General features: G+C 46.6%; 1 protein-coding gene across 1 annotated transcript in view; it reads right to left on the bottom strand.

The window, feature by feature from the left end:
• The window catches only part of LAMA3 (laminin subunit alpha 3), a 240,940-nt gene that overhangs the window by 81,888 nt on the left and 143,392 nt on the right, over positions 1-15,660 (bottom strand). Inside the window, exons 33-36 of the mRNA XM_030842611.3 lie at positions 7,479-7,623; positions 6,384-6,524; positions 4,567-4,728; positions 1,601-1,699 (exon numbers count right to left, since the gene is read on the bottom strand). Of these exons, the coding sequence (XP_030698471.1) occupies positions 1,601-1,699; positions 4,567-4,728; positions 6,384-6,524; positions 7,479-7,623 (547 nt within the window). The remainder of the gene's footprint in view (positions 1-1,600; positions 1,700-4,566; positions 4,729-6,383; positions 6,525-7,478; positions 7,624-15,660) is intronic.

Raw genomic sequence — 15,660 nt, forward strand, 5'->3', positions numbered from 1 at the left:
ATGTTTGAAGATAAATTAAGAAGAAATTTTGGTCATTACTTCTCCATGAATTCCAACAGTCTGCATTAAAATATAGGCATACTAATGGCCTGAATTTGAGATGCTCTGCAAAAATAATGAAGCTGAAATACAACATGTCATAACAGTATTCTTACCATGGAACTATTTTTCCGTAGACTATAACTCTGAAATCTTGAGTGCTTCCTTTTCAAGTTGTTTTGCAAAGGTTCCTTTGAGAACCTTTTAAAACAACAGTTCAATACACTTGGGTGCCAGTAGAAACAAAACACAACACGGCCGCGCCTGAACACAAAAAGCTACCAGAATGCGAGGCCCTCATCTGGGATGAGGCATGTGGGATTTTCCAGTCCCCTCTTATACCGTGAATGACACAAGAAAACCCTTCAGGAAGCTGGAATTGCAGCGCATTAATTATAGCACAAGTTCAGGCTACGGCACCTCACCCCATGTGCGAGGTTCTGTATGCTGTAGGCGATTCAATGCAGGATGCGATATCACCCCTTACCTCAAGATTTTCCAGACTGCAGTTCTGGACTGTGTGCCCGGCACATAGCATGTGGGTGTCACTTCTCTTCTCAGAAAACCAAAGGGGCTCCCCACCGTCTACCTCAGGCCAAATTTCTCATCATGGCATTAAACACCCCCCTTCCTACACTTCCGGGCTTGTTTTCAATGGCCCAGCACGTGCTGATAACACAGCCAACTTGGACTGCTCACGCCTGGCGCGCTGCTCCTCTGCCTAGGTTCAGCTTACTCTCTGCCAGGGAAGGGGAAGTGTGTTTCTCCTCTCACGCTCATTCTTAAAGGCGTGGCTCAAAACTAACCTTTTCCATGAAGTCTTCTGAGGGCACCGACTACATAAGCCCCCACTTGGACTCCAGCTCCCACAGAGTCTTGTCTGGACTTTGTCTCAAAGGCTTACTGTTCAGTGGACTGTAGGTCTTTGGTCATTTCTCTCATCTCCCCTCCTGGTTACACTTTATTTTTTTTTGGTACACGGGCCTCTCACTGCTGTGGCCTCTCCCGTTGCGGAGCACAGGCTCTGGACGTGCAGGCTCAGCGGCCATGGCTCACGGGCCCAGCCGCTCCGCGGGACGTGGGATCCTCCCGGACCGGGGCACGAACCCGTGTCCCCTGCATCGGCAGGCGGAATCTCAACCACTGCGCCACCAGGAAAGCCCCTAGTTACACTTTTTTTTTGAGGACAGGGATTACCTGTCCTTTACGAGCCCAGCAATGTGACTTTGCAAACAGGGAGGTCTCAAAAATGTGAGACAAAATTGAAAGATAGAAACATAAAACAAGTTTATGATGAGGCAGTGATTGTGAGACGCCAAGTGAGAGATGGGTAAGTTCTTTGAAGGGAAGAAAAGAGAAACCATTTGGGGCTGGGATGGCCAGGGACCAAGGATCCTGAGGAGGTGCTACGTGCTCTAAACTTCCCTTTGAGTTTCTACAAAATATTGGAAATGACTGAATCCAAGCTTTCTGTAGGCCACTTATCAAGATGTCCTAAAACTGGATTGGCACCAATTGCAACTGCCACTTTCTGCTCATTGGGTCGTGTTCTGACACCTACGGTGAGCTGCACATCTGGCTTCTTTTCCAGAAGAACCATGTCACCAGGCAGTCCAAAGGACTTCATTTGGTAGGTGAGGTAGCCACCATACGAGGAAACCTGAAATTGAAATAGTAGGATTAATAGCACAAGCATTAAAAGAGAACATGGCAACATTAACTCATCTACGAAGTACACTGGCACATAGATCTGGAAAGATACACAATCAGCCTGTTAACAGTGGTCATTTCTACTGAGTGGAATTTAAGATGGCATTTTAACTTTCTACCTTCTGCCATTTTATATCAATTAAAATGTTTAACGTGAACATGATTGAGTTTTACAAGCAAGAAGATACTTCTGTTAAAAAGAAAAATAGTCATGCAGAAACAAATAAGATCCTTTTATTCTAGATGATGACTAAACCAAAATGTCTATTTAATCCACGGCTATTCTAAGAAATCTAGGCCGTTGCTTTCCTATTTAATGGAGAGACTTGGTTAACATCTATCAGTTACAAAATGAACCTCTATAAATAAATTGTCAAAAAAAAAACCTTCCCGGGCTTCCCTGGTGGCGCAGTGGTTGAGAGTCCGCCTGCCGATGCAGGGGACGCGGGTTCGTGCCCCGGTCTGGGAAGATCCCACATGCCGCAGAGCGGCTGGGCCCGTGAGCCATGGCCGCTGAGCCTGTGCGTCTGGAGCCTGTGCTCCGCAATGGGAGAGGCCACAACAGTGAGAGGCCCGCGTACCGCAAAACAAAACAAAACAAAAAAACAACTTCCCCTGAGGGCACATGGTGCATATTTCCTAAGCGATTCTGCATTCTCCTAGATGCATAAGCCACGTCCGCCTGTACCACCAGGTATACGGGCCTCCTCTCAGTGCTGCCTCCGCAGCATGACGGTGGTGGAAACATGGAGGTGAACGATCATGGGTTTTTTTAGACAGCGACTTCACCTGTGGTCCTGATATCTCCCACCCTTACAGTAAAAACTGATCAAGAAGGAAGGAGTGACCGAAGGATGGAAATGAGAGGCAACATCATCTCAGGGAAGGCAGACAAAATACCCTTACTGGAGATGCACATAAGCCGGTGCAGGGAGGAGGGGCAGCCCTGCAGGGCCCCCAATCCACTGAAGTGCTTCCCTAGAAGCTACAGCCTACACAGCTTCACAGAGTTATGACCTTAGAATCTGGAAGTATTCCAAGGTCACATCTTGAATCATCTTATTGAGATGAAGTTTTGCCTTTTTGATGGACTGAGGAGGTTAAAAATATGTCTACATATCCTTTGATATTCTTGCTTTCAAGAGGTGGAGCTTAATTCTCCTCCCGGAGTGTGAGCTGGGCTTTGTGACTGGGTTCTAACGAACAAAATATGTTAGAAGTGACGGTGTGTCATTTCTGAAATCAGGTGACAAAAACGTTGTTCTCCCTCCCTGTCTCTTTCTCTCTTTCTCTCTCCTCTCCCCTCCCACCCACCTCTTTCTCTTTCCCTCATTTGCTTTGGAGGAAGCCAGCTGCCATGTCATGAGGACCCTCAGGCAGCCTACGGTGGGCCTCACGTGAATAGGAACTGAAGCCTCTGACCACCAGCCAGCCAGGAACACTGGCCTGCTGACAACCACGCCAGTGAGCTTGGCAGTGGATCCTCCAGTCCCAGATGCCTGCAGCCCTGGCTGACATCTTGACCACAACCGCAGGAAGGACCCTGAGCCATCCACTCCTGGATTCCTGATCCATGGAAACTGGGCAAGAAAATGACGGTCTGTTGCTTTAAGCTTCCAAGTTTGTGGGTCATTTGTTAGCCAGGACTAGATGACCAGTAAGTACAGGGCTCGCCATATAGACGTGAAGAGGTATATCACACGAGGGAGAAGTGGGGTCATAGGAGAGGAGCAACATTCCCCATACTCAGAGGTCAAAATCCATAGTCCTTCAACCTGAAGACAGAATCAGAGAGCTCAGGCTGACAAGGGACGAGTATTTAGTCATTGTAGATGTGAGACTGCGGCATCGCCTGGGCTGGGCTCTGTGAAATCCACCCTTTCTCCAAAGCTCTATCCTGGGCCACCAGGCGCATATATCACCTGAGGATGTTTCTACTTCTGTCCATATAAATGAGTGTAGGTGGTCAGGTCCTGGAATAATAACTTACGCAGCACAGGAAAAGCAACTCCTTTATAAGCTCCCCAAGGAGCGTCTAACCACACGTGACTCCCAGTCTCCCAGTTTATCCCTCTTCTCCCCCTTCCCCCCTTGGTAACCATAAGTTTGTTTTTTACATCTGTGACATATACACACTACTACGTATAAAATAGATAACGAATAAGGACTTACTGTACAGGACAGGGAACTCTACTCAATACTCTGTAATGACCTTTATGGGAAAAGGATCTAAAGAAAGAGTGGTATATGTAAATGTATGACTGATCCACTCTGCTGTACACCTGAAACTAACACAACATTGTCAATCAACTATACTCCAATAAAAACTTTAAAAAAAGAAATAAAATGTATTCATGACCACACGTGACTCTACTAATGAAAGCCGTGCTGTCACTGGATCCTGTGCCTCTTTTAATAAACTCATGAGTCACTTCTCAGCTTTTGTTTTCCTGACAAGGGGCCCTTCTTCTGCTTTAAAACAAAGCATTCTCAGCATTGGCATTTAAAAGCATACGTGTGCCATTCGCGGCAGATATTATTTAAATGGTTACTTCCCCAGAGGAAATTTCTTTGGCATTAAGTGAAAATCAGGAAGAACCTGGTGCAGGATTTCCTTTGTTGGTCAGCAACTATGTGGGCCCTTGAGGCCCATACACCCTCAGCCTCTCCATCTTCTGCATTTGTGATTAACCGAAGTTCTTCAGTTTTAGTAACCTGAACTTCCAGAACCTTCCTTCCAGACATCCAGTAGATGGTGCCCATGCAGTGATGGAGGAGGTCCAGCAAGAGCGTGGGAGAACAGCAGGACTTGGTTACCTTGTCCCCCAAGTAGGAAGCAGGGGCGACCCACGACGCACTGTGAACCGTTGAGGGCAGCTCCTGGAGGTCAGCCACCACGCTGCTGCTGCCCGGGTTGAAGGAGATGGGGATGTCCACTCCGTCCGCCGTCTCCAGGCGCCAGCCCATCATATCCACAAACTGAAACACAGAGGCAATGGATGGAAACGTGTGCCCATGGCATCTTTGACGATGGCTGAGTTATGCAGAGTAGAAAGAGCTGTGGGGCAGCCACCTTACTTCAAAGGCTTCCCTCCGGTATCTCCTCTCGTGTCTGACTCCAGTGAGGGAGCCCACTCCCACTCAGCCCCCACCTGACCTATCACAACTAGGAATTCTCAAAGGGTAGCGACCAGACGCACGTGGGACTTATCCTTGTAGCCCAGCACGCATCCTGGTTCCTGACATTTAGTAGGTGTTCAAAAAATATTCAAATAATACACAAATAAGGGTGTGAATAATAACTAGGACTGTGGGCACATTTTAATGGTGAGCTCCTTAGAAAATGTGATGTGGAATACAGTGGACTGCTGTCATTATTTTTCTCTAAATGGAGCGTCAAAATTATTATTATCTTAAAACATTTATTTACTTATTGGGCTGTGTTGGGTCTTAAGTTGCGGCAGGCAGGATCTTTAGTTGCAGCATGAGAACTCTTAGTTGTGGCATGTGGGATCTAGTCCCCTGACCAGGGATTGAACCCAGGCCCCCGGCATTGGGAGCACAGAGTCTTAGCCACTGGACCACCAGGGAACTCCCAAGGAGCATCAAAATTAAATACTCCCCAGATCACAAAGGAAGCCAGGAGTTAAATTATGAGGGGAAGAAAAAGAAGGAACTGACAAGACACAGAGTCAGAATAATGCTTCTGGGTTCCCCTGAGGGTAAGAAGAGGAGACTTCAGGGTGGATTTACAAACTAATTTTTTTTTCCCCCATTACAAGCCTGCATTCCTTTCAGGAGGCAGGCAGTAAAATAGAGAAAATAATCTTTCTTTGAATACTTGCTGGACATTAAGACATGTCACACAAGAAAGCAAGCATGAGACTAATGGTTCATGGAATCATGAAGGCAACAAAAGTTTTAGTTTCCTGGAGTTAATTTTTTTTTAATTAATTTATTTATTCATTTATTTTTGGCTGCTTTGGGTCTTCATTGCTGCGCGCTGGCTTTCTATAGTTGCAGCGAGCCAGGGGCTACTCATTGCTCTGCAGCATGTGGGATCTTCCCGGACCAGGGCTCGAACCCATGTCCCCTGCATTGGCAGGCAGATTCCCAACCACTGCGCCACTAGGGAAGCCCCTCCTGGAGTTAGTTTTAAAACAGGTGAGAAGGAAAGTAAAACAGGAAGATAAGCAGATAAGAAGAAATGAGGGGCAGGAACAACTAACTCCATTTATTTAATGAGTTTTTATTGAGCATCTACTACGTTCCAGATCCTGCTCAAGGCACTGGGATTGTATCAAGGAGCTTACGTGTGAGTGGTGGAGAAAATAGATACGTAATAGACAACCTTTAGAACTGTGATACACGCTATGAAGTACACAGAGAAGGGTGAAACCACAGAGTGAGGGATGGCGTCTCTAAGCACTTGAGCAGAGAGCTGATGAACTGAGGGACATGAGGACATCTGGGGACAGAACACTGCAGGCTGAGGACCAGCGAGCACAACGCTTAACATTCTAACCAAGCAAGATGCTAAAAAACTCCATAACCCTTCGCGTTTCATGCCAGTGCATTACTTCCTCATTTGGAAGTACTAAATAAAAACAAAAGGAGTCTAATGCCCTGCCCACCTTAGCTCTCCTCTTATGTGAGCTGTGACAACGATGACTGACTCCGAAACAAAAGCAGCTGGTACAACCTTTGGGGTTTGCTGGGTCCAGGTAGAATGACCCTTCCTGACACACGTTACATTCTGTACCTTCCACATTTTCCTATTGAAGAAAAACATGAAACAAGAGGTCATTCCTTCTAAAGGTTCTCTGATTGAAGAGATCTAAGTGCACAAATTAAGTATCAACCTAAGATGACAGAACATGGATGCTAACAAAGCATCCAAAGTTACATGGCTGTTCAGCTTTTTACCACATTAATGATTTACACTTTTTTTTTTTTTTTTTTTTTGGCGGTACGCAGGCCTCTCACTGCTGTGGCCTCTCCCATTGCAGAGCACAGGCTCCGGACGCGCAGGCTCAGCGGCCATGGCTCACGGGCCCAGCCGCTCTGCGGCATGTGGAATCTTTCCAGACCGGGACACGAACCCGCGTCCCCTGCATCGGCAGGCGGACTCTCAACCACTGCGTCAGCAGGGAAGCCCCTCACATTAATTATTTAAACTTTTATACCATGTACAAATGGAAGAGAGGATTTCCTAAATTTCATAAGATGCCCTTTGGCAACCTGGAGGTAGAGAAAGAGCACCAGAAGGATTCACGATATGGGGGAAGGGGTTCATCCCACTTACTACCGCTTTAGAACATCCACTGGGACTCGGGGGCTCTCCCACACCCTGCAGAATGCCTTGGAGCAGAGATGATTAACCTGGGGTGCATGGGGCAGGAATAGGCTTCAGGGGAACCCATATACCTCTTGAAACTATAGACAAACGTGTGTGTCGATTTTTCTGAAGACAGTATATATCTGTCATCAGATTCTTAAGGAGGTCTGTGGCCTCTTCAAAGGACAAGAGCAGTGAGGGGGTGGGCGGGGGAGGTCTTCGTTTCTAACTATTTCTATCCAATGAGAATGACTAGAAAGTGCTATAGTCATTATGGAAATCTATCTTGGGTCAATCCCATTTCCCACCTATTTTTATACAATGACTCAGCATGAAGACCCTCCACAATGGTCAATGGCCAACGTCCCCAGCGTTGCACATTCCGTCTTACCTTGCAGAGACAAGACCCTGTCCCCAGGTCACAGCCTGCTGGCTCAGTTCCATCTCTGTTGCATTGGCAGGGGAGGCACTCAGGGAAGCGGTAGAAGCCGGAAGCACACCGGTCACACTGCCGCCCTGTGATTCTGGGCTTGCATCTGTACTTAAGCAAAGGAAGCAAACGTCCTCGTCATCTTTCTACACACGCTTCTAAAGCCGACTTGCACTGCCGCAAGGCAGTTGCTGTATGAAGCCAGTTAAATAGACACAGGGCCTGTCCACGGGGTGCTAGCGTCCAAGGCAGAATGGAGAGAAGCGGATACAAGGCACTCACACAAAATAGCTCAAGGTGACCGTCATCCTGATGATGAAAGGGGTCAAAAGATAGACACTTCCAGTTATAAAATGAAGAGGTCCTGGGATGTCATGTACAGCATGGTGACTACAGTTAATAACACTGCATTGCATATTTGAAAGTTGGTAAGAGTAAATCTTAAAAATACTTCTCATGAGAAAAAAAAATTTGTAACTATGTACCGTGACGGGTGCTAACTAGACTTACCGTGGTGATCATTTCACGATGTACGCAAATAGCGAATTATTATGTATACACCTGAAACTAATATAATGTTACATGTCAGTTATACCTTAATTAAAAAAAGAACAATGACCATCATTGATGTGATTCCAAGGGCCAGGCTTGGTACTAGGCTCTGGGGTGCACAGAAGGACATAGTCCCTGGGCCTGAGAGCTCTTAAGTGTTGAGGTGGAAATGTGAACGATATACACACAGGATCTAAACAGGGGTTAGAGGCCAGCTCGGACCCAGCATCCCTGGCGGAGGTGATGCCTGAGCTGGGTGTAAAAGTCCAAGTGTCCCGGGTTAGGAGGTGGGGCAGGCATTGCAGACAGCAGGAACAGGAGGACACAGCTTGGCACGTGCAGAGAACACAGCGGGTGCTCCTGGAGCAGGGGTATGAGCAGGGATGCTGAACCACGAGCCTGGAGAGGCGGGAGGGGGCCGGCTCATGTGGACGGAGGTGCTGGCCACTGTGACACTGTCCGGGGCCCTGGAGCGCGGGGCTGAGCTCTGCACACTGAAGGCGGACTGGCTGGAGTTTCACCCCAGCTCTCACGTGTATTAGAGACAGCGTCTCAGCAAGTTATCCAACTTCTCAAGGCCTTGCTTTCTCATCTGAGGGAGACGGGAAGCAGTAGCCGCTGCCTCCCAGGACCACCGTCATCTTGGAAAGCTTTCAGAGAGGAAGGAGGGCAGCTGGCTGTGTGTGAAGGACTGAGCTGAGATCGGTTCCACAGCAGGTAGATGAGGGGACCGAACGAGGGCAGAGGTTCTCAGTATGGATGGGGGGATGGGTTCCAAACTATCTTAGGGGGAGGATGCTGGGGCTCATCGTGGTCTGGGCGAGGCGACAGAAGGCAAGGAGGACCCCCAGTGGTCTGGCTGGACAGTGGAGCAGGGAGGGAGGCGGGCAATGGCCTGTGTGGGGCTGGGCTCCAAGGAGGCTCCAGGGAGCTCTGAGCACAAGAGTGGCTGAGAAAACACTAGCGGCTTCTCAGGGCTGAGAAGCCCAACACCCGAGACGTGAGGAGAGGAAGAGGCAGCTTGGTCACTGAGCTCCACAGCTGAAGCCTGATGGATCTGCATACTGATTTTTTCTTGTGGGTCCGAAGAAAGTATTTGGAAATCTGCTTTCTATTAGACTGTTAGGAGCACAATCTGATTTGAAACATTTTATCGTTAACTTGCTACCAAATGTAAGCTATCACCTATCTCACTCGAGGATAATGAAGATATGGTATCTATATACAATGGAATACTACTCAGCCATAAAAAGGAATGAAATCTTGTCATCTGCAGCAACATGGATGGACTTGGAGAGCGTTCTGCTAAGTGAAATAAGTCAGAGAGAGAAATGCAAATACTGTGTCATCTCACTTATATATGGAATCTAAAAAATACAACAAACTAGTGAATATAACAAAAAAGCAGCAGACTCCCAGATATAGAGAACAAACTGGTGGCTATCAGTGGGGAGAGGGAAGTGGGGGAGGAAGTGGTACAAACTATTATGTATAAAATAAGCTGTAAGGATATATCGTACAACACCAATATTTTATAGTAACTGTGAGTGGAGTATAACCTTTAAAAATTGGGAATCACTATATTGTACACCTGTAGTTTATATAATATCGTGCAACAACTATACTTCAATTAAAAAAATAATCTCACCCCAGGGACCATCCCCAAAAAAGACAAATATAACTTTATATCCCAGTAAGTTTGCCTTTGGCAAATATCTGCTTATAATTAAGTAAAGCATTCTGTACGTGTTTAAGTACACAAACTTGGGACCAGGTGGCCTAGGTTCGAATCCCAACTCTGCTACTTACAGGAAGCTCGAGCAATTAATCTCTTTACAACTGACGTTCCTCATCTGTAAGAGTAGCTCATAATACCCACTTCATAGGATTACCGTGAGAATTTAATAAACATCTAAAAACCTTAGAAGAGTGCCGTGCACATGTAAGTATTTGCTATCATTACTCCTGTTACGGTATCAGCTAAGGGGAGCAGATGTGTTTCCCTTTATCCCACTCACCACAGCTAAAAAGACAAAATCACTTTTACCTGCAAGGCCTGCTGACAGGTCAAATGTCATTCAGCACAGCCCCACCCCCTCATCTCCCTCCCTACCTGATACCTGCAGGGACTATTTCCATGAGGAAGAAAAGTATTCTCCAAATCACACCTCTACTGCTTTAGGTTGTAGGTGGAAGCAGTCTGCTTGGAGCGATTGCTGCAGACTCGGTACTGCAAACTCTGGAAGAGGTCAGGGACCCTCTGGGAAGCTGGAGGAACTATGGGCCATCTCAGAAAAGTACTTCCACCCACTCACAGGTTACATCACCTCTCTCTCTCTCTCTTTCTCTCTCTCTCTCTCTAGCACACACAATTTTGTTCCTAGGCCCAGGTTAATAACAACCTACTCTCTTCTTGTGAATCCCAAACTAAATGCAATCACGGGCCAGCAGAAAATTGACTGTTCCCAGATGACTCCCTATTTCTGGAGCACAAGAACTCTGGTGGGTGAGAGATGGGAAGGGAGAGTACATAGAACCCCTCCAAATAAAATTGTCTGGAAGAAGAAACCTAGATCAGAGGAGGAACTTTGGCAATGACCCGACTCAGCCTGGGCGTTCCCTGCTCCTCCCACCGGCAGTGAGGAAAAGGATGCTGTGCTCAGGGCTCTCGTCACAAAGTCCCATCCAGGCAGCTTGTCGTCCTGAGGTCCAGGACGCTTCTTTTAGCAAACACTCAGGTCTGCTGGCCAACAGGTGCATTCACGGAAGGCTGGTGCCCACGAGCCTCTCACACCCTGAGTGCCTCCGGGGGACAAGTGACCCTGAGCGTTGACCTGGACCCGGGCCTTGAAGGTGAGGACAAGCAGACGGGAGCCTCTTTCTCATATTTTTACTTCACTGGAAAAGAAAGGAAGGGGAGTATTTTGCAGGGTGGACAGCTGCGCAAGCCGCTTGTCGAGACCAGGAGAAACGTCTGCCTGTTTACTTCAGGGCGTCCATGGGATGACGTGGTGGGAGGGAGAGCTGGGCAGAGAGGGTGTAACCCCGTCGGTAACGTGGGATGAAGCGCTGAGCCTCACTCAGCACGTAGGTAGCAGCCGAGCACAGGAGAGTGGATAGAAAAAAGAAAAAAGCTGAACAGAGTGATAGCAGCAGTGGCCTGGGAGCTGAACCCCAGGACCCCGGGTGGGACTGATGGGCAAGGGCTCACCACAACATGGAAAATACGATGTCTGGATTCTGTGTAATGCCACGCCGAGAGCAATGAACACGTGAATCCCGCGCAAAAGCAGGCAACCGAAGGAGCTCTGTGTGGTGCCAAGACGACAGGGAATAAAAAGGAAACTTCCTCCTCGAAGTCTGGCTGAATGTCTCTTAAAAACGACCTAAAGTCAGCCTGACTTTGCACACTCCTCCAGGGAGACGCTGTGCTACCGGAGGAGCTGCCCTTCCTGCAACGGCAGGAAGGTTCCAGTTGCTGCTGCCAGGAGATGCAGAGTGGCAGCACTGAGGATGCGGGTCAAGTGAAGTCATCTCCACGGCAACGAGCTCAGGGCCAAACACTATGAAATGACACCTGCAAGTGTGTGGGTGCTCGTGTGTCTCACAGGTCACCGGAAAGTCGGGCATTAGGGTGAACTCTACCCTTTGCTCATTAAATACCACGGATCCCTTAATATTGCGTTCCATTCAAGTCCAGTTTTAAACTAGAATCCAAAGTCTACCTTACATTCATTCATTTATTCATCCTATAATTACTGACTGCCTTCTATTGATATATACACATCCTCAGTTTAGGGGACATGGGAGGGAGGGGAAAAAGTAGAATGAGCCTGTCTTGACCTTCGCGCATTTTCACTGAGGACATGGGACATAGAGATGCAGAAAGTAAGGTAATCACGTGAGAGATGGGATGGCTAAGCTTAGAACTAGCTTTCGGCAATGAGATGACAAGGGTACCTCTGTGGGCTTGCAGTGGCTTCATGCCTTCTTTGCATTTGTACCTTTCATACAGAATCCTTGAAGGATGTGGATAATTTGGGGGTAACAGAAGAGGGGAAAGGAGAGCTGATAACTGAACTGAGGCAAAGAGTGTTTAGAGAAAGCGAGAAAACCCAGAGAAGCTGAAAAAAGGCTTAAGTTAGGTGAGTGGGGGCCAGATCACCACGGAAAGCTGGTCTTTATTTTCTCAGACGATGGAGACTTGAGCAAGGTTCTTACGCAAAGAGTCATGTGATGGACGTGGTACCGGTCAGAGCCACTTCCGCCCCCCAGCGGCCTGCACACAATATGGCGCTCATTATGCTGCGCTGTCATTATTGATGAGTAGAGGGTCCCCTACCGGACCATGGCCCCTCGTTAGCAGGTATGTGTGCCTTTGGCACGAAGCCCAGCACCCAGACTGGAGTAGGCGCTGGATATGGTTTGAGTCATAAAACCTACTAACTGACGAAACAGAATTTAAAGCCAAAAACAAAACCAAAACATCACAGGGACTGAAGAAAATGTTTCATCCTAGTTTTTAAAAAAAACCCCCCACCAAGAAGATGAAATCATAGACACGTGCATGTATCAACATTCTCTATGCACTAATAAAAAAATGACGGAGAAAATCGATTTTTAAATCCCAGTATAATTGTGTACTAGCATATTCCCCTTCAATTAGGAAGAAAAGAAGGAAGGAAGGAAGGAAGGAAGGAAAGGTGAAGGGAGGAAGGAAGGAAGAGAGGAAGCCAGGAAAAGGAAGGTCAATCCGGAGACTGTCAGGATCACTCACACAGGAAGTGGTCACAAAGGACCTCACCAGGCGGAAGTACCTGCAGGGGGCCATCGAAGGAAGGGGGATAATACACACTTTGTTAGAAGTTGACACCTGATTGACTGTAGGAAAAAGGAATTGACTCTAAGGTGATGCTGAGATTTCAGGCTTTGGGGACCGGGAGGAGGCTGTCACCAATATGTAGAATTTTTTAAAAAACATTCAAAGAGAGGAATGGCCTGAAAGGCAAGACAATGGCAAGGGTTTCAGATATGGAATCAGTGTAGAATTTAGGAGCTGAGAGGGCCCTTAAAGATCATCTAATCTAACACTTCATTATACATGTGAGGGGACAGGAGCTCAGAGGTCAGGGGACTTGTCCGCCAAGGCCCCCCCTAAGGAAAACCAATAGGGGAACCCAGGTAGAACTGATTTTCAACGAATGTGGGATAAGACAGCCATCAGGGATCAGAACTGGAGCTCTGGATCTGGGAATCATCAAGGGTCGGGTGGTTGAAGCCAGGAGAATGGGTGGGGCTTCAGGAGGACAAAGTATAAAGGGCAGAAGGCAGACAGCCAAGCGCCTCGCAAATAATAACAACAGCTAATACTGGGTGCAAGTGTGTGTCAGGTACTATTCTAAGGGTTTTCACACAGGATATTTAACCCTCTAGAGAACTTTAAAAGGTAGGTGCCTCTGGGACAGAGGAAACGTAAGTGAGAACTCTGAGCTCTGTCCGTCCCCATCCGCCCTGCTCACCGCTGTGTCCCAGCACCTGCCTGCACGCCATCTGGAATTTACCATTCCTATTATTTGATGAGCTGCCTCAAAGGGATTGCTTCTCCAGGTTGTTAGGGCTTGTGGATTTCTGCCGACCTGGAAGTACTTCTGTTCCCAGAATGCCAAGTCTACGACATTTTCTGGTATTTTGTTTCTCCATCTAACACATTTAGTAAATCTGTGAGACTGGCTGAGATCAGGGTCCCCCCAAATGGCTTTCCTTTTGCTGCTGCTCTTCTGAAAAGGCACGTTTGCACATGTGGTTTCACTGGACGTCCAGGTGAACTGCCATCTCCTATAACCGATCTTAAAATGTCTTGAAAGTCATCGACGTGACGATAGTCTTTTAAAGCAGTGATTCCCAGCATCTGTGTATCTGATTGATAAAATCTTCTGAGGCTAGTCTAGCTCTTTTGTTTGTTCAAAGAATCTGATGGCACAGTCATCCACTATTAAAAGCAGATGCAAATGTACTTCTTCATTGCTATTATATCTGATTCAATTACTGTGATGCTATAAAAAAATGAAATTTTGATCAATGTAAGCATCTTTAAGACCACAATCCCGACAGAGTTGTCCCAAACAATGGACACTTATACAATATACATATTGTATATTATACAATATACTTTTGTAATATTTTCCATGATACAATCAGAGATTGAAGAAGAAATAGAATCAGAGTTTTAAATTTAGGTGGGAAGTTGGAGATGATTGTACCAAGCTTCATTTTATAGATTAGGAAGCTGAGACCAAGGAAGGCAAAGCAACTTGCCCAGAGTCTCCTGGCTAGTTCATGACAAAGATAAGCAAGGGGCTTCCCTGGGGGCGCAGTGGTTGAGAGTCCGCCTGCCGATGCAGGGGACACGGGTTCGTGCCCCAGTCCGGGAAGATCCCACATGCTGCGGAGCGGCTGGGCCCGTGAGCCATGGCCGCTGAGCCTGCGCATCCGGAGCCTGTGCTCCGCAACGGGAGAGGCCACAATAGTGAGAGGCCCACGCATCGCAAAAAAAAAAAGATAAGCAAGAACTCAATCTTATGGCTCCAATTGAATGTATTTCCAATTGTGTCTAAAATTACAGCACTAGTTTCAATTAAGAACAAATTGAGTATTGTGGATTGCTGCAATTATTTCTGTAATTCATTTTAAAGGAGATTAATATTTATAACTGTTCGATTTCCCTTTAGTATGATAAACGTTAACACCTCTAAACAGTCAAATAAAATTTGAAAATTCAAATTTCTCAGCTTTGTGATTGGTGATAACTTGTACAACTGTAAGAGGGTCTGTTGTATCACTGAGAAAGGGTATGTTCTTCTTTTTATTGCAAGTTCCAGGTTTCTTTGATTACTTCTTTTACTTGAATGTTAGGTTCCTCTAAACACATTCTTCATTTTCATTAGGATATTTTCAGGGGCAGCAGGGAGCATTCTTTCCTCTAATATTTTCTAAAGAAATAATCCTTTAGGCAATCGAAAGCTTTTTTGGCATCAACACTGGAATTATCATGGGTAATTTGTGCAATTTACAGTCATGTAATAAACTGAAGTTTTTCTTACATTATCTGCCAAGGCCCTTTCATGACAAATCCACTTTGATCATGGAAAGATGTGTCATCCCATTAGGCGATTACAGCCTTTTTGGCAATGTCAGGATAAATAATTTCACGTCTTGGTTTGGTCAATGAGATTCCATTCCTGTTGATGTTCCCTCGGGTGTGGGCAAAACTACTACACAACATGTCCTCAGTCCTGAGTTAGGAATTTTCTAGTCTACTAAACTGTCTTTGGCTAGTGAAGGTTTGTTAAATTCTCCTTAGAATTTGTACCTAACATCCTGTGGTAAATCTCTCTCTCGTAGATAGTGCCTTAACTGACTTTTACAGTTTTTAATGCGTTCTCAGTTTCCTTTCTCTGTGATGGCAGCATTGAGAGACTGTGTGTGAGGTCCTGTTTGCAGCAACTTCTTCTGCTGGCTATCCACGTCCTTTTAAAACTCTCCCACTGGTCCTCAGACAGTGAATTCTCCTGCTTCTCTTCCTGCCTGAAAA

Source organism: Globicephala melas, chromosome 13 (genome assembly GCF_963455315.2).
Source record: "Globicephala melas chromosome 13, mGloMel1.2, whole genome shotgun sequence".
NCBI lineage: Eukaryota > Metazoa > Chordata > Mammalia > Artiodactyla > Delphinidae > Globicephala > Globicephala melas.